Below are 27208 nucleotides of genomic sequence, written 5' to 3'. Positions count from 1 at the left end.
ACTCGAATTTAAAGAAATATCACGCTGTCCTTTCCCTTGGTGAAATAAATTTTGTGTTATATAAAATATGCTGAGGTTTCTATGATGACTGCCCTTTGTAAACAAATCTACGATTCTTCCGTCGGATTCTCTCATTAAATCATCTATTATTACTAAATGAGGAGTTTTACCATCAAACATGGTAAGTTCCGGCAATCCTTGGTGGTAGTTAACTTCTAATAAATTATATGATGGTTGCATTTCATCATAACACCAAGTTATTTGTGAAAAATTTGTGTTGCAGATTTTTTTAACATACTTTATAAAATTTGTGACAAAGTTAGTTTTGCCACAGCCACTAGGTCCACCAATAATAGCTGTGAACGGATGAATAAAATGATGCATTATTTGTTATTTTTGAGTAACGTCTACTAAGTACTGCTGATTTGCGTTGAATGAATAAATGAAAAATGAGATTGTGTTTATAAAAATATAAATTTATTTTATGATTTAATCTTAAGCTACACACTAAAAATAAAACCTACATACAAACTAAACACGCTTATTGGTTATTTAAAACTAAATAGAATAATTAGTACACACAATACAAAAAAAACATATATGCAGAAGCATAGCACAGACACAGACACACACAACAATGTTAAAAATCTTAAACTATTTTTAAAACTACAAAAACTAAAAAATTATTCAGACATCTTATAATGCCCCCAGGCAACAGTATCGGTTGAGTTTTCCAATAATTTTCGCTTCGTATCATTATGAGACAGTGAAATTTTGGAGCATTTTTGTGTAAATATGACATGTTTTATTGATTTAAATCTTAACATACAATCGATTTTTCGGGTTTGATTAAATAGACATCTTTTATAGTCATTTAGCTGAAACGTCTTAGTTACAGATTTATTTATGCCCTTCGCCTTAGCAATAAAATCATTCTCTACCTCGATTGCATACATTTTTGAACGTAAACCTACAAATTCTCTGAAAATATTTCCATTATTTTCATCTTTAAAAAATCCTATCTTTTTTTTGTTAACAAGTGGAAAATTATGACGATTATCGATTGAATAATCAGATGTATCGAAATAGTCTTTTAAATTTGACTTTATGTCGCTATATAAATTTTCGGTTTGAATGTGATATATTAAACTATCAGTATCAGTGTACATCAATTTTAACCTATCGTTAAATTTGTTTTTCATATATGAGTAGTGAAACTTGTACATCAGTGTTTTGGAAATATCCAGAATGCAAAAGCCGAGATAAATTGGTTTATCATATAAAAGTTTTGTTTTATTTAATTGAACTGCAATCAAATTTTCAGAAAAACATGATGCACTGTGAAATTCTGGTCGGGCAATTAAACTTTGTGCACCTTGAATTTTCCCATTATTTTCCCATTGCGTAACTAAGTGAACATTCACACGTTTTTCTATGTTTTCCATTGTTTTACCAAATATGGCATTATTCATTAATTTGAAAAAGTCTTTTTCAAAATCAGTTACGGCTGAAGTTCTCATTGAAGTATTCAAATCAATATATTTTTTTAACCAGTCACTTTGTTTGAATTTTAAAGCTCTGTGAATTTTAGTTAGTTCTAAACCGTTTTCAATACATTGTTTAAGATTTCTATAGTGAATGATATATTTTATTTTGTTTTTTAAATTTGGTACTAATTTTTTTTCGTTACTGTTTGGCGTGCAAATTGTTTCAGGACAGAAAGGCAAATCGGAGTGAGAATCGTGTAAATGATGAGGATATATCAAGTCAACTTCTAATATATAACCATATTCTGAATTATCAGGTATATTATAATTGACACTTTCTTCTACCCATTCGAATTCACCTGTCGGAAGATATTGTGACATAGCCCACCCATACAAATTGTTAGCGTCAAGATAAATCAAAAACGAAGGTGGTACTCGACTGTCATAGTCATTCATGAAAATATTATTCGCTTTCGCATATCTATTGCTACATAGGGAAATACCACCCCGTATACCTTTTTTGATAAAAGATATTTTATCAAAATCAGTCAAAAGCTGCAATTCAATTTGTGTATACTTTAACATAGCGTCCCAACTTAATCCCGGTGCAGTAAAATAATGTGCTGGGTCTAATCCATACGTCTTAGAACAAACATTCCTATAATTTTCAAAGATGTCGGCTAACAACAACACATCGGTTTTTAAATATAAATTCGAATAATCACTCATATCATGACAGTTAAAATGTGTCCATATGTCCTGGGCATGTTTATAATTTTCATCAGAAACATTTGTGTTAGTTAATGAGTTATAAAAATCTTCTTTATCAGGCAAAGATGTACATTTTAAACTATCAAAAGACGTGGTGTATTCATAGGGATATATACCTTTTTTTATTAATCGTTTGAAATCGTCCTCCTTTGGAAATACTCTTTTGAGCTCATTAAATTGATCAGACCTCAAATTTTGAGCCAACTTATCTAGACTGCTAGCCATAAATTTAAACGAATCGAGAAACCTCAAGCTAACATTATGGTTATTCACTTTAATTTGTTTAGAAAAAGAAATATATTTTTCTTTGTTTTGGGGTATAATATCGATTTTTCCTGAATCAAAGTTTAATGCATGTACGATAAAATGTGCATCATAATTGCTTAAGTTATGTAGAAATACAGGTAAAAATCTAGGTGGATTGTATTTTGAACTACACATGCTGTGCGCAACTCCACTATAAGCTCCAGTGTGCCAATTATGATCAATGGTGGCATCATGATTTAAATCTTTACTGCAAATATAGCACTGTTGACTTTGAGATATATTAAGTTTATCTTCATCCGTCAATGGCAAAGGTGATTTAACAAAAGAATTTTTTTTAGTTATGAGCTCTAAATCTTTTTTTAAATATTTTAGAAATACGTTAGGGCAATCTTCACCCATATAAGTTTGGTACTTGGAAAGTTTATCATCATACGCACATTTTAGATAGTAACCGAAACTGTAAACATTATGTTTTTGAATGTTATTTGTATGCGACTTCTCGGGATCATTATCACATGATGGTATTGGCGTAACAAACGCTTCAAAGTCTGCATACACCACAAAGGGCACTCTCATCTGTCTGTCATATTTATCGAATTTTAACTTATCACTACTCGTGTGCTCTCCAAACCAGTTGGGTTTTGTGTTTCGTGCACTAGGTAATTCAGTTCGTATATTAACGCAATCATTTTTTTGATGCAGATTGAGATGCTCTTTGTTTGAGAAATGTAAAAGACACCCATCACAAATATGAATTGCTTCATTTGATGTGGTTATCTGCTTGCTAAGTAATCGAGACATGTTTTTTATGAGGCAATAATGACCATTCGAGCCATTTGTTAAATATAATAAATTTAGATGAGTAGGCATTCGATGTTTCGTAAAATGTAAGGGGCCTATGATTTCATTTTTCTTTGTTTCATTATTGTATTCTAATCCAAAAACATTAATGCTCATATTATTTAAATTTTCAAATTTTTTCACATCTCGTAGTTTTACTGGAAAATTTATGTCACCAAAATTTAATTTGTTTTTGTTGGGTAAATATGCTGCCACTCTCTCTGCATTTTTATTTACGGGGTATAACCCCGCTAACACTGCCCACGAAAAACATTCATAATCTGAGTTTTTTATGTTTAGTACTGCTTTTTTATGTTTGATATCAATTGGTAAATCAATATATGATGAGCCCCGCAATGGATTAAATTTATTTACGTTCATATCAACATATAAGATTTTTTTTAGACTCCATCCACTGTCCTTTTTTTCGAATTCGCCTAATTTGTTGGAAAACTCAACAACAACTTGTTCAAAATCTAACTCAATATCATCCCCCTTGCAAAAACTATAATTATACCCCTGGAAATCGAAAGAATTAACTAAGTCTTTAGTGATTTGAATGAATTCTGCGTGTAAAACAAAATTTACTTTGATGAATGAATGGCAATCTATGTTATCCCTTAGTAGTTTAAATATTTTATTTTTAATTTTTTCGAAGTATACCTCGGGTGTTATTACACAATCTGTTGATACAGAACTATTTAAATTAGATGAGTCGAGCTGAATACGATAGGATTTCACTCGTTGTCCAAATGCGCTTTCAATTATTTTCACATTTTCTAATGTTTCATGGTTTCTTAAAACCTTTTCCCTATGTAATTTGCTATTTAAATGACGTGAAAAGTACCTCTTCCCAATGTGAACTTGACACGCATCACATTTAATTTTGTTGCCTGGAGGGGTATCTTCTTCTAGAGGTGTTGCCTGGAGGGCTGCCTGGGAGGGGTCGTTGTTCGTTGCAGCGGCCGACGTTGAAGGGGTGATGACATCACCCCATTTTCTTTTTCTTCCATTTCCAGTTAATCTATGAATAAAAAACAACTTAGTTGAAATACATAGACATTAAAAGCATAATTTATACAGAATATTTGCATTGTCCTATCCAGATATTTAACTATTAGTAGCTACCTAATGAAATTTATGTGCTAGTCTCCGATCTTGTACAAGTGTTACAATATGCTTGCATGATATGTACTCCATCTATCTCATCGGTATTATTTAATAAAGAAGAGTTGATAGGATGTCCTTTACAAGGGGTGTAAAAAGGAATCACGTTTGAATCATTTTTAAGTGAAGATGGTAAGACCCCATTTATATACCATAATCGAATGTATTTATTAAATTTATCCAACAATAAAGTTTTGTTTAAAAGTAATAAATCTTCATAAGTAAAATTCATCATTGTTAAACAATTGAACGCAAACACAGTTGTGAGAGTACAAATTTAAGAATAAAACATTTATACTGCGTGTATCCACCCCCTCCCCACTAATATTCACACACCATCACTATTTTCATCAAATTACATATAAGTATACATAGAAATAGTAAAATAAAATAACTGTTCACTTACGTACGTTTCCTGATTTTCGTAGTCAGCTAAAGCCTTCAGTAGCTCTGCATCGTAGCTTGACGAATCGAGAGAGAGATCCATGTTTGCAGCTGAGTTTGAGAAGGGAAGTGTAGTCACAGTTCAATGTCGCGTGTTTATATAGTACGAAGGAAATAGAGGGGCGTCTCGGTAGTGTAGCAGTTGTGTGTGGTCTGTGCGCCGGGGGTCGTGGTACATTATTATTTTTACTTCGATGTCTCGAGAAAATATTTTTTGCAATCTGTCTTTGTAGCTATTTGTTTTGTTATAGAAAACATGAGTTGATTAGTATCATGGAAAAGAATATGATCAGAGGTGCAATACAGCTTGATTCGCATATCAGCTTTTTTCCAATGTTCGCTGGGTGGTAAATCTTTCAATTTTTTCATATCGTACATTTCAATTTTTATGAGGTGTGACGCTTTAGATCCGTCGTCTTCATTGGTGGATATATATGAAATACCGCCGCAGGCAGCACGTCCGACAGTCGAAGATAATGTTTTGCTCTTAGATTTCTTCGAGGGAGTTTCAAAATATGAATCAATATTTTCGTGAATCCGTTTAGTCGGTTTTTTCAGGAGAAGTGATGGTGATAGTATTTCATCATCACTAGGGCTCGGATAATAGTAATTTTTCATGGTGTAGTCGCAGTCGTCAATTATTGTTGATGGCTAAAACAAATAAATTTACTTGGTTTTACTACGGTAAAAAATAGATGATGCACATTATCTTATGTTGGGGGGGGGGTGGAAAGCAGAGATATGCGTAAAGTTACGGTTTAATACTGATGAAATGGGTCAACGAATTACCTACTATGCCATGAGAACTAACTATAGTGTTACTTGCACAAAAAAATACGGGTAAGAATAAAAGTAAGTTAAAACACTGAGGTGCTTTTGACTCACATGCAATGTACACAAAGTAATGGACTATTATACATATTCAACGGAAAGTGATTAGATACAAAACATAACTTACATTCATATGTCTGGACGCTGCAGGTATCTATGTAGCACAATACACAATAATTATAAACTCACTCAGTAGAGAGCCAGGCTGATATGTTTGAGATCTGACATGCAGCGCGTTTTATATACGCGGAATGCGGTTTTCGGGGGTATTTTTTGTACACGATCCCAATCTTTATCGAGATTAAACCAAACACATCTGTGTTAGGTGAAAACTGGTCGAGACTTGTTCATTTTTTAAAATCCCACATTGATTCCTTTATCGGCATACAAATAAAATTGATATTCCCATAACACTTCGCGCAGACACGTATGTACAAGCTAGTGTTTTTTTTATTTCAGACGCCAGCCCACAGTATTTTTTATATTACCTTTGCACTTATATTGAGTGATTGATTAGGGTTAGCATCGAACACCCAAAGCGCGACATATCTGGAGTTATTTATTGTTTTGGGATGCTTACCAAAAAAATATTACCTACTTAAGGACAAATGCTTGGCATCGAACCGTTGGTGGGTGAAAAAAAACGTAATGTTTGCATGTAGGTACGTATAATTATTGATTTCACTTTACATAACTATGTTTTTAGAACTCGGTTTATAACGCTATCAGCCACTGCGTACAAGTGTTTACGCTTTATGTTATTTAGTAAAGACACGGAGATGGATGTTTAATTCACCAGTAATAATGTCTTTTAATTATTACAGTCGCTAGTAATGCATTGAATGAAGTAAGGCTGATAAATATTATCCATTGGATACCATGTTATTTCAAATAACAGTCACACACTCATACTTAATGAAAGCCTGTAGGTAGGTGCGACGACGAGCAACGCGAGGAGGAGTGGTTAGTAGATATGCTTAAAATCAACCGATAATATTCTACCTACACAATAGGTACTTACTTGTATACAAAGTTTATTCGCGGCGAGCTTTTTGCAGGATCGCCAAAGACAGCGCCTCGGAGGGGGCAGGGGCGGGCAGGTGGAGCAGGCGGGGAAATGAGCCAGAACCCGTGAATCCCTACTACTACAGGAAAGAGTCGGACCCAATAGGAAAGCGTGTCGCAATAGGATTCATTCCAATTAGAAAAAGTCGCGGATCGCGAATAAAACCGCGGGGCGCTAATTGCCTTAATAAAGTTTATTCGCGGCGAGCTTTTTGCAGGATCGCTAAAGACAGCGCCTCGGAGGGGGCAGGGGCGGGCAGGTGGAGCAGGCGGGGAAATGAGCCAGAACCCGTGAATCCCTACTACTACAGGAAAGAGTCGGACCCAATAGGAAAGCGTGTCGCAATAGGATTCATTCCAATTAGAAAAAGTCGCGGATCGCGAATAAAACCGCGGGGCGCTAATTGCCTTAATAAAGTTTATTCGCGGCGAGCTTTTTGCAGGATCGCTAAAGACAGCGCCTCGGAGGGGGCAGGGGCGGGCAGGTGGAGCAGGCGGGGAAATGAGCCAGAACCCGTGAATCCCTACTACTCAAGTCATCAACCTATCTAGCCGGAGGGCGTCCCACACCACACTACGTTTGCCTATATTAAATGATATATAAGATACATAAATATATTATAAGTGTACCTATCTACCACAGAAATTCATATATAAATACAGGTATGATTCGCACTTGACGCATTTTTATTTTTGTCTAATTTTACGATGTTCACATCGTATAACTATAATACTCAGTCTATTATTAGCTCAGTGAGATAGATTAGTTTTTTTGGGTTATTTGCCTTCGGCATATTTATAAGTTATATCTTTTTAATTATCAGTAGAAGCTGCCTAATAAATTAAAGTATTTGTGTGCCGTTTCCCCTTTTTCTGTGTGTAATAGATATGTTCGGCCCTAATAGCCACAAAACTAGAAACAGATTTTTAGCTGTAAATATGTACCATCTTTCAAAAACAGAGTCTAATCAATTTACTGCTTTACTGGTTTATAAATGTTCAGTGTAGGTAATAAAAAATTATCAAAATAATACGTATGCTTATATTGTTAGAACTTTATGTTTATTCTATATTTGATTAAATAGAACAAAAAGTCGTAAAAGCAGAGATATTTCTGTTCATTTATTTACTAATTGTCTTCCTCATGCGATGCAGATTATCTCATGAACTTTCAACAAGGTCGAAGCTCTAGACACGTGTTTGAATTAATTTTCCACATACATTTTTAAATATTTTTTATAGATACAATTACTTATAATTAAGTACAACAGTAAAAAACCGGCCAAGTGCGAGTCGGGCTCGCGCACAAAGGGTTCCGTAGCAGCAAATATTAACCAAAATTACAGTTAAATCAACCTATCTCAAAAACTATAAGAGATACTTTGATCAAACCAAAAATCGTTGAAAGAGTTAATTAGCATGCATCACCTCTATTTTTTTTAGAATTTTATACCCCGTAGTTATAAAAATAGAGGGGGGGGGACATACTTTTTACGACTTTGAGAGCTGATATCTCAAAAACCGTTCACTTTAAGAAAAATGTTTTTTAGAAAACTTTATATCATTTTAAAAGACCTTTCCATTGATACCCCACACGGGTATGTACATCGAAAAAAAAAATTTCATCCCTCAGTTACATGTATGGGGGGCCCCACCCCCAATTCTTTTTTTTACTATTTAGTGTCATATTTTTGTAGCGGTTCATACAACACATATTCCCATCAAATTTCATCACTGTAGTACTTATAGTTTCCGAGTAAATCGGCTGTGACAGACGGACAGACGGACAGACGGACATGACGAAACTATAAGGGTTCCGTTTTTGCCATTTTGGCTACGGAACCCTAAAAAATAGGATGAAAGTAAACTCAAGCTACATCAATCGAACAATGATTATTTAGCTCCACCTCAGGAGAAGATTTTAGAAATTTCTTATAATTCTTTATTTTTATCCGTACTATCCTCAAGTCTAATCTGCTGCTCGGTGGTGGTAAACCCACAGACGTGCGTGCTAGGATTAATCACGACCAGTGCATCCACAGTAGCCGTGGCGCGTATTCACGCATCCTTCTCAAGGTACTTGTGTTCGACCTCCATGGAGTCCGATAAAGGAACGTTGGCCTTACTGCGCTGTTTCCATTGTGTTTTCCTATCGTGTTTGCTGTGAGTCCAACTATTATTGTGATAGGTCAGAGCATTGAATGTACACCCGAGTCCGTCAGAGCGTATGTCCATTTGGGTTTCGTTACGGGGTTTTCTATTATTTTGGTGGCATCTAGCTCTCTCGAAACATCCGTTGGTTAATTACAATTATGAGTCAGTATCGTTGGAATTTCAATAAATGAGTACTTAGGGCATTCTAAATTTTACTATTGTTTTCTCTACCTCTGTGAATTGTCAATGTCCTTAAAATAAATAATATTATCTGATAATTGTCCATACCTAAATTCGATACGTACAATGACCCTGTCTTTAGTTATCTGATATTCAATATTATCGGATTGATAGGTATAATAATATGCTAGTTGTAAATTAAATAAGTCTTTTAAGATATTTTAATAAATGACAATAAGGTTTTAGAATGGATTTATGGACAGTGTTTAATACAAGTAGAACTAAGCAGTATCTAATAAATAACCACCTGTGTGCCTAAAGATTATGACAAGTAATACATAATCTCTAACATAGACTCTGTGAATTTTACTTTTATTGAAATCAGGTATCTCTTTGTCGGTTTTTTATTATTTACCCCCGAGACAGGACCGTTCAGAGTAGAAACTACCCTTTGAGCCCTGTCCCATCCCTCATTAGGGATCCCAAGACCTGATTATGGTCATTAATCCCGTGTCTCTTGTCTGCAGCCGCGTGGCAGACATGCTGGAGGTGGTGGGCGAGCGGGTGGGCGGGTGGTGCGGCCGCGACCCCAGCTCGTCGCTGCGCCAGGCCGTGCGCGCCAAGAAGCGCCAGCACCAGGCCGACGTTTACGCCAGGCTGGACGCTGAGAAACAGGTGAGGTTGACGCTGAGGTACAGGATATGTGTGTGCCACTCGCTCTAGCGCAAACTAAGTACGGGTCAGCAAAAGAGCTACATAGGCCAACCCAGCGCAAAAAAATATAATTTGATAATCCATTGACGGGCATTATATTAGGCTAAGACTGTTGCTAACAAATTTATGGATTTGAATTATCTGAAATAAACGAAATTATTATTATATATTAACGACTATAAAGTATGCTTCACGCTACGTGGGGCACGGCCCGATCGAAACACGGTGTAGCGTGAAGAAACCTTAAATATATCGATAAAATATTATTAGATTTGTCTATCTTTCACCCATGAGGGATCAGACTGTTTGCACTGGGGTGGCATACATATATATTTTGCTGACTGTATAACGGAAGTGACGCGGTCTATAACACATCGTAAGCATATCGATAAACTGAGCGACAGCTGAGATTTTTCATAGCAATAAAGGCAAGCAGGGTGTCCACTATCTGGAAAGTCAGGGAAAGTCAGGGAAAAGTCAGGGAAGCTCTAGGTGGTCAGGGAAAGTCAGTGAATTTGATGGGCCACCTGGAAAGTCAGGGAAAAATGACCTTTTTCTAGCAAAATTGTTTCCATTCATTTCCTTTACTAGTAATACTTCTTTTTTACGTGAAATACATAAGTCATAAAATAAAATCTCGTTTAGTTTTGGAATATTTTTGACTGATCCTTACTATTATACTATAATAATTACTTATACAATTAAGTTTTTTAAATCTACGTGATAAAATTTGTCAGTTGGAAAAAATAGTAGGAATTATAAAAGATTAGCTAGATCCCAGACTCAGCTCGTATAATACAGGTTGATGCAAAAGAGGGTGACTCATTTCACCATTCAAAACAAATTTAGTTTAAAGAATTTTAGAAGTTTGTGATAAAAACGTCATTTTGTTGGTGCAGACGCGCTGCAGCCGCGCTCATTAACTGACTTGGAAAAAAGGAGGAGGTTCTCAATTCGCTAATTATTTTATACGTCAGCGAAATCGCATACGCTGCCTCCGCGCGGCCTCTATTAATAAATAATCTATTTTTTTACTAATCTAGCAGAGCAAAACTTTATTCTATTTTGTACTACATGTTATCAAAGTTCATAAAACACAACTAAGTAACAACTTTGTCAGGCAGGAGAGAGCCATAAAAAATGGTTCTGTTTCAATTTCTATTTCGGTTTCAATTTTTACTTTTATGGTAATCAGTCTTATTTTGGTCAGACTATTAAACTAGGCGAATGCGGATGATGTTTTTTTTCGAAAATTTTCAATACTCACACGACAAAAGTTGTTTAGAATGACCTCCTAAGGCTTAAGAGGGAACCTCGAGAAATAGGTATTTAGGAAAACATTTGCTATCGTTTGTGCACTCAAGCCCCGGGGCTCGGGTGCTATAGAGATGAATGTAGCTCGTGACAAACATGGGTATTTTCCTTGATAAAATTTCAGGGGAAATCGTTATTCACCAAGTAAATATCAACTTTTTTTTTTATTTTGATGTCAATCGTTTCAGCATAATATATTCTAGACGGTAGGTTTCGCCTTTAAAAAATACATTGTTTTTGTTTAACAACGGCATGATTCGGCGCAGTTATTAAAAATTGCGTTGCTTGAGGTGCCTATAAGTTTGAATCTATAGCAAATTCAGAGAACAGAAATAACTATATAATTTATTATGTCGTTAATATCCTAAAAAAACATGGAGATTGGATAATATTTAGAAGTAGAACAACGTAATTGTGTGTGTTAAGTGCTTTACTTCCCTATTAATATACCATTTTTTCCGATCCTGTATACATATTTTACGCAGTCAAGTTATAATAAGTGTAATTTTAGTACTTCGAAATCAAGATTTTGTCTTCAAATTACTTAAATTAGGTTTATATGTTGATATTTGGTCAGGGAAATTTTCTGAAATGGTCAGGGAAAAACGGAAAAGTCAGGGAATTTTTTGGAGCATTTTGAGTGGACACCCTGGCAAGTTTTACTGAAGATGTGGCTTATTATAAATCAATGTAATTCTTTTCAGTTAAGAATGTAATGTTATACCGTCATTTATTTATTTATTATAAAGTACACCAATATGCTATAAGTAATTGACATTGTGCTGCAAGAATCATGACCTGTGTCAAGCACTCTATTCTTATTCAATTCAGTGGCCAATTGATGCCGACTCGTCCATTCTTATGATTCTATTTCCTTGCTGATGAATTTCATGATTCAATATTGTCAGTTTCTTTAAGCGTCGAACGGCGCTTGTACTGTGATGTGCTAAATGTTAAAAATCCGCAATTTTAATGCAAACTGTAATAAGGTGTAGTGTAAATTTCGGTAAATCGAAGATGAATAAACTCGGCCCTAGAAGAGATTCTTGTGGTACGCTGTTTGAAACAAAATACCACATTAACATCAAGGTAACATATTAGTGGCTGGTGTGTTGTGATGGAACAGTGTCATATCCAGGATACAGTGCAACAATAACGGGATGAGATAAACAGATTAAACAACACAGATACTAGATAACCTACAGTTAAACTGCATGTTACACGCAAGCCTCTGTATATTTATTATCCAGACTAGATTCGTTGTTCTAAGGCCCTGACCAATAAAAGAGGTGTTGTAAATTTTACTTGAAACTGGTGCTGTGTATATTTGGCGAAGTATGACTGCTATATAACTACTACTTACTAGTTATCCTTCTGTGGTATAGTCTAACGTAATTTAGGTAGTGTTGATATAAAAACATATAGAAATTCGACCTTCACACGGCAGTAAAAGATAACTATTACATACCATAGTAGTGTTTATTTAACGAAAACTCCAGATAATATCTATAGCCAACACGATGTTTTGCATTTAATTCCGCGAATTTCCTAAAACTACAGTAATTACACTCAGGTACCTACATTGATTAATCTGTTCTCAAATGTAAATTGTAAATCGAAATTTCTTAAGCCCTTTAAGGATATTCTAGCCAATTTACCTGTTCCAAACGAAGACCTTAGCCAACTTATAGAAAACAGGTTTAGCTCAAATAGTTTTTAGTATGACTTCTGAGTATTCTGTTTACGACTGTTGTTGTTACCCATATTATATGCCTGTTAATGTCAACACACTATTGAAGGAGGTATTTTACTATAGTTATGTAAGTTTTACTATTATATGCTATTAGTCTACTGTTGAGGTTTTCCCTAGACATTTATTTTTTATCCTTCGCTGTTGAAATCTGACCTTTGATGAATAAAATTAAATAGGTAAACCTAGGGAAATACTAAACCTTTGCGGTTGTTGTCAACGTAGAATAGGTAATAATTATTTATTAGCGTAACGTAATGAAGTGAGCATCAATTGCAATTTGCATACATACTGTTTGGTAAAATGTCCCCTTTCTAACATATTATTAACCTAGGCCTGATACACCAAGTATGTATCTACTTTCTTAAGTTGGATTTTAATCGAGATTCCATGGTAATTAAATGAAAATCTACTATAACTAACCCATTACTGCACTGGGGTATAAACATTTCTGCCTTTTAAGACAAATTAAAGCGACGTTAGAATTGATTTTGATATAAGTAGGTTCATATTCTATTTTTATATTTATCTGATACATGGAATGGTCTCTGTATTATGGTTTTCTATTGTTGGTATTATACGCATTCATTATTTATTACAATAACGTTCTGCAGCTATTAGTTCCATAATAGTCATAATACCCACATAATGTGCTGTAATTTGTTCTTATCTGACACAATTTTGAGGTTTTAATCCCAAACAGTAAATAAGTACGTCCATACTGAATTTGTACTGATAAAAATCTTACTTTAGGTGCAATTGTACTTAAGAATATATTTTGTTACACGATTTTGCTTAACAAACTGACAATTACCTTATTTAGTTAATTTTCAAAAATTAGTATTCATGTATGTATACGCATTCATATTTTTTTCATTCATCAATCTTCAAAAATATCAAAAAAAACATTTTGTATCGTTTAGTTTAGTGCGGTTTTACTAAAAGCAAGCAATTAAATTAATGCTCGGTTGTATTGTAGTGTCAATCTAATTATGGCTCTCAAGACAGATTTATCATATTACATAATAATTTTCCTCGTTTTTATACGTAGGCTTTTTATTCTCCCACCCAATGCTGAGTTTTCCTTGTATAATGATAATTGTTTTCTTATTTAAGCAAATTTATACTTTAACTTTTATAGACTATAATAAAAACGCTTTTAAACAGAAGTTATATGATTAATTTTACAATTTACAGCGCTATTTAGGTAGTCCTCTAAACGCCTTCGTCGGGCCACGCCAGACAGAGACAGCAATACATTTCCCAGCTCCGCCGCTAACCTCTCTTTCCCCCTGCAGGCTAGAAGCACATCGCTGTACCGGGTGAAGGATGGCCCGGTGGTGCCTCCGCCGCAGCCGCCGCAGCGCGCCACGGCCGGCCTCGCCTGCGCCCGCTGCGCCCCGCTGTCTAGGGTGAGTTGTGCTCCTTAGTGGTTATTGGCTCCTGGTACTTTTGGACTTTCAGTAATAAAAGCTGATTGAGCACGTTGGAACTATGGCTCCTTACTTTTTATCATGTCCTGATAGTTTGATGTTATAATGCGCACATTTAGTTCTCTCATTCGAAAGTTATATACCCGTTATGTCCCTTTTTCACAAAGCAGTATAACGATTTAAACCTCGGTCAGCAAGTTTCAGGAATATTTTTTACCATCAAAATTTTGAAGGTCATATTTTTTTTGTAACTACTTGTCAATAACGCAGTTTATACATTATTGAACTCTTGAGTCATCAATAGTCATCATCACGAGGCTTCTTTGTTGATGTTGCTGAAAACTGAAAAACAAAATGCGCAATATCCGACAACAAAGGCACTAGAGATCAAAAGATCATTTCTATTCATAAGGATTAACAATCAGGCTTATGCTTTTGTCATCCATTGTTGTTTTGTTGCAATAAAAGGTTTAGCGATAAATATTCATCGATAACATTTTACAAAAAAGACTTGCAAATTGACAAAGTATGTTTACGTTGTCTATACAACGGACGTCTTCACTGTAACTAACTATTATAATAAGCAGTCTCCATGCTTTGACTGCCTTCAAATGTATTGTCATAAATTACATTTTGTCAACCATATTTTAAATTGTTTTGTCTCGCCACCGTGTGCCTAGATTTCAATTAAAATGTCGGAGAAAGCCCATAGAATCTTCGGGTCGTGTCATCATATATTTTTACTGTTATGTCTTTCGATCTCATAGTGTCAATCGATTCTTTTAGCACTATTAGTGTACGGTAGTCCAGTCAAGGAATGAGGTGTAGAGTGCGTGAGCAGGTAACTAAGCGATTCCTTCAGAAACTTGTTCAGGGGGCTTAGGTTGTTAACATACCAAAAGTCCTGACTCCTAGGTGATGAGCGGGGGGAAGGAGGGGGGGATAAAGGTACGAATTTTTGGTTTTTAGCTTATATCTCTAAAACGGTGCATCGGAGAGAAATATTTTCAACTAATGAAATAGAGCTCTTAAAATTATCTAAAACTTTTATATCATATGTTTTTTTCTAATTCCTAACCGTTTTCGAGCTATTACCCTCGGAAAAAGATTAAATTTGCAAGAAAAATTCATTCATGTCAAAACATTCATAACCATTGCATCATATTGTCTAAACCTATTCATAAACGAATGAAATGAAGAAGAAAGAAGTTGTAGATTTTTTAATTCCCTTTTAGAATATATATGTATATGCTGGTCAATGTCCAACCCGCCTAAAGTTACAGCTATTTTAAACTTGCATTTTGCTAAATTCACTGACATAACTCACCGAGTTAGTAAGCTTAAGTGTAAGTAAAATAGCTGTTACTTTAAGTGGGTTGGACATTAAGCAGCATATCTATATATATTCTAAAAGGGAATTTAAAAATCTACAACTTCTTTCCTATTCATTTTTTTCATTTATGAATAGGTTTAGACAATATGAAGCAATGTTTATTAATGTATTGACATGAATAAATTTTTCTTGTAAATTTCAACTTTTTCCGAGGGTATAGCTCGAAAACGGTTAGGAATTAGAAAAAAACATATGATATAAAAGTTTTAGATAATGTTAAGAGCTCTATTTTATTAGTTGAAAATATTTCTCTCCGATGCACCGTTTTCGAGATATAAGCCAAAAACCAAAAATTCGTACCTTTATCCCCCCCTCCTTCCCCCCGCTCATCACCTAGGAGTCAGGACTTTTGGTATGTTAACAACCTAAGCCCCCTGAACAAGTTTCTGAAGGAATCGCTTAGTTACCTGCTCACGCACTCTACACCTCATTTTGAGTCATTTATTGACTGGACTACGGCCTTGCTACTCGTACTTTATCTTTTAAACAAAGAACAGTCGGAAATGTATGTCATTTAATATCGTATGATTAGCTGAAAAGACACTCTTTGTTCTTCATAATCTATAAAGCTTCGCTCTTGTCTGTGTAGCTCCTTTATGTATTCGTTAGAAATTAATTAATTAACTATAATTTTAAGATAGTCTTTTGTATGCATTCCAGATATAAAATTAGGCATCCATTCAGGTTTTAAATCCGGTTTATAATAAAAAGAATAAATTGATTCTTAGCGGATATTATAATTTGAACCATAAACGACGAATAGTCTATAAGGATTGCCTCATCAAAGTCGTCTGTGTATGAATTTTTGTTAACGGCAGGTTCTAATAGTTGTTGCAAATTAATGATATAACTGAAAATATTGGCAATTTTATAACTTTTGTCTTATCTATGATATTAAAACGTCCTCCTTTCTTCTATGTCTTTAGAGTCCTTACTATCATCTGGGGATCGAGTATTATGATGTATGATGACGCGCAGCTTCTAAAACTAGACCACTGATATACTAGACGGCTGATATCTGACTACACCTATAAAAAACGGATATTTCGTACATCCGCTTCCGTCCTTTCTTATCCATTTAAGGCTTTTTCGTTAGTTAGTTGGTTTCGCAGATTCCTATCGTCCTATCCACCGAACAAGCTATTCAACAACATCCATTGGTCATTGGATTTAATTAAAAATCAACTGGTCACTCGTACCTGCTTACGGCACATGATATGATACTCGACATGAGTCAGTGTCCACGACCGCAGGCCGTGAGTGAGGTCGCTGGGTCGCTCGCAACGCATCTCAATGTGTATCTCAGTGTCGATGTTCACGGGACAATCTCGACCATTCTAGAGACCTTGTAATATAAAGATGCGGTCACTAAAGGTGTAAGTTGGTCATGAGGCGTAAGACGCCCTCCGACCCGCCGAAGCCCGAGGACTGTGTTGTGGCTCTCTTTGGGAGAGGCATATGACCAGCCGTGGAAGATTACGGGCTTATGAAGTTGCAGCAGATCAGATGATGTGTCGCAACGTCACTATCATTTTTATGGAATTCATTTTGCAGCAACCAATTTTTTTTCTTTGTTGTTACATGGCATGGTAGTCAAATATTTAACCCTCCTTGTTGCTTCGACACTGTCGGGTAAAAATGAAATGGTCGACAAGTAATTTATGTATTTACTCCAACTGTCAGCTGTATTTACTCGACTGTTAAATCTGCTTTCTAAATAAAACCTGACTCCAGACCTATAATGCCTATGCCTTGCAGTAGCTAATGTCTGTGATATTAACTTCATATTACTTAGAGAAACTTTGTATTAGTACATAGCTTCTTATTTATTTATTATTTTTTACACGGATTCTATGTATATCATATCAGTAGATTCAGTTGGCTAGTGTAGCTTTTATTAAGTTATACAAGACTACTGAGTGGGCTGGTTTTAAAGAAGTAACCGTTTTCTGATGTGTCACTTAACTTACCCGCAACGGTATGATTACAAATACAAGGGTACAAGACATTATTATTTATATGAAAATTTCTATTGTATTAAGAGGTTATTCAAAGTGTTCGCTTCGCCTTATTCCCAATCTCCGATTCAAATTGTTCAAAAATACGAAACTTAGATATTGATATGCTTAAATCATAGAGTATTCAGTCAATATTTCTGATTGCTGTAAAGCTAGAAAGAGTACCGTTTCAAGCATTGATAATGAGACCAGTCTGGCAGTCGAAGACGTTGGCTATTTCGTTCGTTGACCTTCCGAAGGTTACGCCATTGTGGCATAGACTAATGAAATTAACAGTGTGATATGAATGACGATAAGCAAAAGAGAATATGAGGAAGGATGAGGACAGAATTTTGTGCCGCTACTTGGGAAATGACTATGTCCAGAAGTGGATGCATATTGCATGCACTGTAAGATATTTTTTACAGAAAATCCATCAGAACCCATTGACATTTTCATTACTCTGGACAATAATTTCTAAGAGGTTTTTGTACTGACTTGCTGGGAGATACAGGTGCATTTACAACTGTCGGACGCTCTGGAAAATATGAAATAAACAGGATAAAAATATGACTAACAATAATTTATAATATTATGTATTGAATTGTTATATTCGAGATTTAATGAATGTTAACAATCGGTTACAACATCGTAATAAAGTAGTTTGAATGATGCTGCTGGTTGTTTTTATGTCGAAAATCGAAGCCGTTACCCGAAGTTACAACAAGTGGTGTTCCTTTGTTTACCTACTTAAATTTCCTTACGTGAGCACGTAAGCATGTACCTATACACAGTTAGGGTGCTTACATAGATAATCAGGTTACCGGTACATAGCTGTACCGTGTACATGACATTAAAAAATCTGGGAAATGCTCCGTGAGTGAGCGCTTTTACATAATCAGGTTACCGGTACAGGTATATAGATACCTACAGGGAACCCTTTTCTCTATGTAAGCACCTTAAGAATGGAGAAACTACTTGGATCGAATTAAGTATCGTATTAATTAATCAATTTAATTTACAACTGGCTCAATAATTAATAACATCCTTAATTAAAATCGTAAATTTTAGATAATATTCCTTATCGTCAGATCCGTTTTGCTATCTTTTCAATGGGATAATCGATCATCGTTAAAAACTATAGTGATAAGACGGTCATAGATACGACGATGTTTTGTTTTATAAATGACTAATATCTGACCCTGGCCCTTATTCCTTATCCAAGGAACCCTAAATAATGGAATTTGTATCACAAGATATAGGTCCTGTGTTAAAGTAATAATTTAAAAAAAAACCTGTATTGTTTCTATCTGAAAGATTTACTCATTTACTTACACCCAACTTAACAACCATTTCTTAGCACCCTGAGCAGAGAAACCCTCAGCTACACGTGTCAAACTTATTTACAACTTTTATTTATTCCACGGAAAATGGTCATATTACGTTACGATATTTATTTATCAACACTTGATATGCACTTGACTCTGAGAAATATATGGTAGTTTTTAGGAAGAACCTTGTCGTAACTGGTTCCAAAAATTAGTCCAATAAACCTCGCGGTTCGGCTAATGCGATTTGGGTTCAATCCTGAGTTCACACAGACGGAAGCTGGTGACGTCTTTTAGTTGTGTGTTATTTATAGTTTTATGGTAATTAATTTAGTTCCGGTGTCTATGACATAGCGTGAACGTAATGCCTTCGCTTCACTTCTCGCGAAGTTGACCGAAGTTAGGCGAATACGAGTATGTGGAGAGGCACTTCGTCTTCGTGCAACTTTACTTTATCGGCGAAGTATCGAAGCGAGTAACAACGTGGGATGTCGTCCATTCCGAAGACCTTATACAGCTGGTTGGAGTTGGAAAACCGAGGAAAGAGTGGTTTGATGCGCCTTGGGAAAGGCTTATTTCCAGCAGTGCATGATGGCGGCCTGATGATGATGATTTTCATGGCATTGCCTATGAGAGACGGCTAGTAAATTTTGTATTCAGTGGTCCTGGATTATTATAATTATCTAAGTCCAGGATTTAGCAAAGCCTTTACTATTCGTGTGGTCTTACAATCAGCTAAGCTTGGCATTAATTGATATTGATTGATTTGAGTATTTTTATATTGTGGTATCTGTTACTATGGAGCTTACAGAAAGTACTAAACCTAGGGGGTATACATTAATAGCTTAAAATTAGGTGGTACGCGGGGTGCCATTTTTCTTTTGTTTTTATCTCGACGCACGTCAATATGGGATTTTTTTTTACTTGCATTTTTTTCCACAACCTTTATTCGTATTTTCTCAAATAAGAGCCTTAGGCCCATGTTTAGTCGTCGGATCGATGAGTAAGCAGAGTCAGTGTTCTTGTTATGATTCAAAATATCGAAGTCAGTAGCATGAATCATGATATCACCGTTAAGGTGGTATACAGAATGTCAAAAACAGGAGTGGTCATGAAAGTATACGACATAGACAATCTCAATCTGAAAAAATATTTTCGTAAGTAGATATATGTGATATTTAAGTCAGTAAGTAACCTACATAGTTTAAAAAAAAGTGTATCGCCTTTTCTAAAAAAAAAAAAAAAAAAAAAAAACACGCACTCACGCCTTGTACTAATGTACTCCCTTGCGGGGTAGGCAGAGGTGCATTGCTGCACCCACTTTTCGCCAGAGTGTTCTGTTAGTCCCAATGTAATAGGGGGCGGGCCTATTGCCATTTTACGGGCACATCCAAGACCTGAGAACAAATATCTGTATTTAAACAAATATCTGCCCCAGCCGGGAATCGAACCCGGGACCATCGGCTCAGTAGTCAGGGTCACTAACCACTACGCCATTCGGTCGTCGTTTTCTACTGCCTACCTAGTTGCCTACTTAAACATAATTTATTTATAAACAACTTTACAGTAATTAGCAACAACCAGATAATACGTGGGTACATGTAATTAATAATGTAATTTGAAGATAAGCTGCATTTCCATCTATTAATTGAGTATCAGTAATGCTTTCTTATCTTTGTCATTCCAATGACGGGGCAAGGACGGGTCACGGGCGATCTAGACTATCTGGAGCATCAGAGAGCATTATATATTATATATTTATATTTTATATATGCACAAGAGCGGTGGTAGCTCAGTCGGGTAAGCGCCCGCTTCTAACGCCAGAGATGCGGGTTCGAATCCCGGCGCTGTCATGTACCAATGAGTTCTTTGAATTTATTTAAGTACAATGTATACCATCGCTCTAAAATCGGTGTAGGAAAACATCGTGAGGAAAGCTGCATATCTAGATTTAGCACATCTAGGTATGTGAACCTACCAACGCGCAGTGGACCAGCGTGGTGGGAAATGGTCCAAGCTTAGGAAGGCAGTTTAGACCTTAGGCAAATGCTCAAAGGTTCCACTCGAGAGAGCCAGGTGCAGGTACTTACACCCTCACAGAGAATAGAATAGATGCACAAGTCAATCGTGAAGTGCAGTAACACTTCTTGCGGCCGTCACTTGGATGGGTTGCTCATGTGCTGCTGTGTTTGCGATAATTTTAAGATTTTATATGATATTTTTTGTTGTTGTTGATATAAAGTTATAATTGAGACTCCGGATGTATTGACAGATAGATTATTGTTAATTGTTATGATAAACAATCTATTTGTTTCACAGGGAGTTAGTTATATTTATGTTTTGTACATAATACATAACATAACCATAGGCAAAATACATAATTATAATAATCATTCTTTTTACCACATTGCTCAAAATGAAATGAGATATTAACTTGCACCATCTCCTCCTCATTAAACACGAGGTTCATTGATTTATGTGCATAAAGCTCGTATCGAATAGCTATAAAATAACGAAGACCGTTCCGGATCGAAACAAGTTTTTTTATGAATGTCAGGGTTAACATTCTTTTGCGTATTTTTATTTACTTTAATTGAAACTATATTTGTACATGGGCCAGTTTTCCGTTAGCTGGGAGTCGAACCCAGTACTTCTACACGAAAGCCAGCGCTCGGCCGCTATATACCATCCGGTATTCGTTAGTAGTAGTAGTAGTAATGTTCACGCGTTACTGCCAACAACGTTTACCAACGTGAACATTAAAAGAAAGTAACCCAGTATTAAAGGAGATTACCTACTTATTAAAACTCACATAATCGAGTTACGCCTCGGCTGGCACTTACTTTGACGACGAAGATATATTTTTACTTCGTTTATCTAAAATAAATAATTAGCTTATATTCCTGGCAATGGTTATGCTGATCAATAAAATAATCATTATGTAACTGACTTAATTGTGCCATTATCATTTGCGATATAGGTACGTTAACTTAACTCAAACTGATAGGTACTTCAGTTTCCAATTAATCCAATCTCTGGTCAAAATATTTGTTAAGTATTCTGTAATTTTCCAACCATCAACGTTGATGCTCCAAGACCCAAGACCCTTGACCCTTATTCGCTGTCATCGCGTAACCCTCCTCAAACCAGCCAATAAAACCACTCGAGGAAACTTCCCCAAGTGCTTTCGCACTAACAATGCACTCCCCTGCATTACAACAACAAAGCAACCCGACCAAACGTCATTAGCCATCGCCAGTGCTGCCCCTTCCACCGTCTAAGACTTCTGCCAGCGGTCGCGTTATACGTTCCTATTTTAAACACGAAGTGGCGTGATGTGGACAGCCAACCGCCTGCGCCCGCGCCGACAGAGCGTCGACCCCGCTGCGTAGATATAGGTATTATGTATTATCGAATGTGTGTTTGTTTATGTGCGACTTTTGGACATTTGATTCGCTGATAGCAATATCAGCATTAATGTTGAAGATAGTGAAGACGCGGGTCAAATGGGATGGAATATACAGAATCCTCAGGTCGCATATTTTCGTAGCCGGCAAGGATGGCCGATTTTTTTAACCGAGTGTTGAGTACAATTTGAGTCCTTCGGGTCGATCACTGATAAATGAATTTTCATCATGGTAACTACCATAGAACATTCTTAATGAACTACATGGCCATGCCTCGTTGAGCGATCTGACCGATATCTGTGATGATCTGGTCAAGACTGATAATTCTTTGAAGGATAAGTAGGTATAAAAACAAACTTATGTCTAGGTCACAAGAGTCACGATACAATCATATAATTTTATTTTATTATAAATTATCTAAAGAGAGGATTCCTATTATCCAATGCAATTAAAGTTAAATAAACCAATGATATTCGAGCCCAAGTCACGGTCAAGTTTCAAATGATAATCCGCCATGCATGCGAGCCCAAAATTTTCCATACAAATATAACACGCGGCAAACGTGAGTGCCATTATGTAATAAACGCTAGCGTTATCTATTTATAAATAAACGTACTAGGGAGCCCTAGGGATTGAACACATAATCATTGCGTTAACTCAAGTGACAAATTTCAAGCGTTATGTAACACTCATTATGTAGTTAGTTATATATCAGTATTCTGTATATCCCCTGGAGACGTACTCAAAATATAAATTAATACAATGTAAGGATTAGCCTGACCGCAACTAAGCGATGTACAAAAGAAGAAACCAAAGCATAATTATCAAATTATACCACTTGAAGACAATATTGGTTCGTTTAAAGACAAAGTCCTGAAAAACGTGATACCAATGACAACGCATTAATAATAATATAAACTGTATCTCACGTGCGAGATAAGAATGTTTGGCAGCCGTCCTACCAACGAAAACCGCGGGCTTGACTGTTTGGGCGCCATTCAAATCTACTAGAAAATTTGTTGCAAAGTTACGTTTGAAACTCTTCGGTAATGGCCTTGTGACCTAAATTAATCGATATATTTTTGCCATATCATTAACATCAGCCTGCACTTCTACTGCATGATTGTGTCTCGTGCTCCTCGGTATTACTCCATGTCACCATTATTTGATGGTTGTGGACCCAGCGTCTTGGTGTTACTCTCACCCTACCTTTGTCTGTTCACCGTCTCCGCTGAAAAATTGTGTTTCACTTCACCCATCCATTTTATAGGAATAGAGCAATCCAACCATCAGTGCATGTTTAGCCATGCCATGCCATAGCCATGGTTGCGTTGTTTTGTAAAGGAAATTGCAACGTAGTGAACGTAGGAACTCCAGTCAGGATGTACCTAAACATGGACAATTGATATATGGTGTGTTTATTATAGTCTGTATCTTAAATAAATGTTCTTGATTTAGTTTTTTGGTTCTACCTTTTTTGGCATAAGATTTATTTGCCTAATCTCGTATTGCATAGTAACGTTTGGTCAAAGTCTCGTTACGCCGAAAATCGTATGGCATAAATCTCGTTTAGTAAAAAGTTATTTCGCATAACATTGTTTAGCCTAATAATGGTATGGCCAAATCTTGAATAGCCTAATAATGCTATGGCATAGGTTTATACAAAGTAATAATATTCGTTTGGCTTTAACTTTGACGGAGCGTCTCCCTACATAGCGCAAACTGGTGCCTTGTATTGTTTCCGCTGTTTGGAAAACGCTCCGCTCCGCTTCGCTGCGCTCCGCTTTGGTTTTGGTGAACAAGTGCACCTAACACGCTCCTCCTCGCTTTGCTCGTCGTCGCACCTATTTTTAGTTTTCGATCTCATGGGGTTTGTAATAATTATATTGGTCGTTAACTTTCGATTTTTTGATCATACAATATCGTGATTTTCGGGATGTAGGAGAAAAATACCACAATTTGTACATTTACTACATACTTAATATATTATTTATTAAGATAACATTACGAGAAACAAGATTATACATAGGTATAGACGAACATAAATTTGAGCAAACGAAACTTAGGTGTTTAAAGATTGTGCCTAAAGAGTTTTAGACGAAACGAGCCTTATGCCACATAAGTCTTGGCAAAGAGATGGTTCGGCCAAAAAAGTTTAGACCATACGAGTTATGCGAAATGAGTTTTGGTCAATAAAGATTATGCGAGATGAGCGGAACCCTAGTTTTTTAAATAAACAATTGACGATCATAAACAATTATTCATTCCATCCAATCTCTGTAAGACTCAGTTAACAACGATAGTAAATTTTTAAACGATCGGTAAGTAACTTTCCTTTCTGTGCCATTTATTGCGAATTCCTTATCGAATTATTTCGCACAGACGTTAGACCTTAGCTTAGTTGTGTTCGATTATTATTCTATGCAACATTCTTACAATGACAGCACATGTTTTGACTACTAAATGATTATTTGACTTTGCTATGTTAAGATTGGGATCTTATAACCTTTGTTATCTTGTAGCTCATTGGTAAAAAATATAAAACATTATTAATTTTTGGGCATTGCCGATATATCATAAGAAATGGATGCTAATTTGGCAATTTATTCTAAATTATTCAAGGAATGCCATTCAACACAATAATTTGTCACTTTAGTTAGTAGAGTACTTACAAAACATGTTTTAAGTATAGCATTGTACAAAAAACAACAACCTTTGGCCGGCCATAACATAGGTTATGTCTATTACGACAATCAAGTACACGAAAAAAAATACCCATCAACAGATATAATAAGCAAGGCATTTTTAATAAATAAAAAACAGTGACGTCAGGTTTTTTAAATCTGCACCTACACCCACTATACCGGTTTGCCAAAAAAACAGACCAGTCTTGCAATATACAGTCAGATATGATACGATTCTCTGAAGCATCATCATTTCCCTTCGAGTAGCCCTAAAGCTCCGCTTCGCCTTAAAAGTAAATCCCGTGGGAATTAATCCGGGATAAAATTAGCCTGAATGTCAATCCGTTTTTCCCGTGATAGAGTAACAACCATACACATACACATAATTGAGTTCAACTACTGAGCCTCCTAATAGGTCGATAGGTTTTGAGAATGTACACTTAATAATAATAATATTTGGGGACATCTCACACATGGCCATCCGACCCCAAGCTAGGCGGAGCCTGTATTATGGATATCGGATAGCTGATATATCTACACAAATACATAGATAGGTTCATATTAAATATACATATCAACACCCAAGACCCGAATACAAATATCTGCCCCAGCCGGGAATCGAACCCGGGACCTTTGGCATAGCAGTCAGGGTCACTAACCACTGCACCAGTTGGCCGTCCATAGGTACTTCCATAGGTCCTATCGGTTACCAACAACTTCCTTACTATGTTAATTCATTGTAAACTCCAGTGCTAACCTCCACTCCCCTCGTCCCCAGGAGTCATGGCGCGACCCGCAAGGTGCGTCAGACAGCGGTGCCGTCATCAACATCCTGGACATCGGGCGGCAGACGTATGCCAACGGAGGCGTCGTGTCGCGCTGCCTGTGCGACGTGGCCCAGTGTGTCAACCTCACCAAGTATGACTATAAGGATATGGTGCCGGAGGTATGTTTGTATATTCATTCACACTTCTTATTAATGGTAGTGCTGGACTAGGTTTTGTAACCATGGTGAAAGGATTAGCCAGTCAGATTAGTTGGACAGGGCACGCCAGACGTATGATCGGTTATTGGTTATCAGGGTGTCCACTATCTGGAAAGTCAGGGAAAGTCAGGGAAAAGTCAGGGAAGCTCTAGGTGGTCAGGGAAAGTCAGTGAAATTGATGGGCCCACTGGAAAGTCAGGGAAAAATGACCTTTTTCTAGCATAATTTTTAGTACTTTTCTTTACTAGTAATGCTTCTTTTTAACGTAAAATACATAAGTCATAAAATAAAATCTCGTTTAGTGTTGAAATATTTTTGACTGAAACTTAAAATTATATGATAATGTTTTTGAATGAATCTACGTGATTTAATAAAATATGACAGATGGATTTTTTTTTTTAGGAATTCTAAAAGATTAGCTAGATCCCAGACCCAGCTGGTAAAATTATATGCCGTATATACATGTTGATGCAAAAGAGGGTGACTCATCTCACCAATTAAAACAAATTTAGTTTAAAGACTACACACAACAAAATAACGTGATTTTGTTGGTGCAGACGCGCTCCAGCCGCCCTCATTAACTGACTTTGAAAAAAGAAGGAGGTTATCAATTCGCTAATATTTTATACATCAGCGAGACCGCATACGCTGCCTAGTACTACGTATTACGTCCCCACTGCTGGGGCACAGGTCTCCTTCCAGTGAATGAAGGGTTTTAGGCCTAGTCCACCACGCTGGCCAAGTGCGGGTTGGTGGACCCCAACGCAAGCAAGCTTGTGCTGAGGGAGTTGTCGGGTAAGTGGTAACGACCCGACTGTCAGATGTTTTCAAGCCGCCCGAAGGCCTCTGACTAGGCTTAACGACTGCTGCCGAAGTAGCAACCGGGACCCTCGGCTTACCGTGCCGTCCGAAGCACGGAAGCGTCCAGAAAAGAACCACTTGAAATCGGTGACCTATCCAATGACTGACCGTGCCAGTTGTTGCTTAACCTCACTGA

At 36.3% G+C, this 27208-nt stretch overlaps 2 protein-coding genes across 4 annotated transcripts in view; one reads left to right on the top strand and one right to left on the bottom strand.

Annotated features, from left to right (window-relative positions):
* The window catches only part of LOC105387254 (glycerol-3-phosphate acyltransferase 1, mitochondrial), a 49222-nt gene that overhangs the window by 10051 nt on the left and 11963 nt on the right, over nt 1-27208 (top strand). The window contains exons 2-4 of the mRNA XM_048630712.1: nt 9734-9881; nt 14283-14396; nt 26005-26172. Coding sequence (XP_048486669.1) covers nt 9734-9881; nt 14283-14396; nt 26005-26172 — 430 coding nt within the window. The remainder of the gene's footprint in view (nt 1-9733; nt 9882-14282; nt 14397-26004; nt 26173-27208) is intronic.
* Nucleotides 600-7289, bottom strand: LOC105387014. Of its 3 annotated transcripts, XM_048630710.1 has the most exons (3): nt 5935-7287; nt 4943-5627; nt 600-4389 (listed from the first exon to the last, which is right to left on the bottom strand). In XM_048630710.1, exons 2-3 carry the CDS (start codon nt 5017-5019, stop codon nt 684-686), a joined length of 3783 nt encoding a protein of 1260 aa, XP_048486667.1. In that variant the 5' UTR covers nt 5020-5627; nt 5935-7287; the 3' UTR covers nt 600-683. The 3 variants fall into 3 exon arrangements, with proteins under 3 accessions (XP_048486667.1, XP_048486666.1, XP_048486668.1); XM_048630709.1 differs by having other exon boundaries at nt 4943-7289; XM_048630711.1 differs by having other exon boundaries at nt 4939-7288.

The sequence above is a fragment of the Plutella xylostella genome, chromosome 26 (genome assembly GCF_932276165.1).
Source record: "Plutella xylostella chromosome 26, ilPluXylo3.1, whole genome shotgun sequence".
Lineage (NCBI taxonomy): Eukaryota > Metazoa > Arthropoda > Insecta > Lepidoptera > Plutellidae > Plutella > Plutella xylostella.
This window is presented reverse-complemented; position numbering and strand designations above follow the sequence as displayed.

Coding starts and splice junctions, on each gene's coding strand:
- LOC105387014 (XM_048630709.1), bottom strand. CDS start 5,019: ATGGATCTCTCTCTCGATTCGTCAAGCTACGATGCAGAGCTACTGAAG. Junction 4,390..4,942: donor GACTACGAAAATCAGGAAAC/GTACGTAAGTGA, acceptor TTTTATTCATAG/ATTAACTGGAAATGGAAGAA.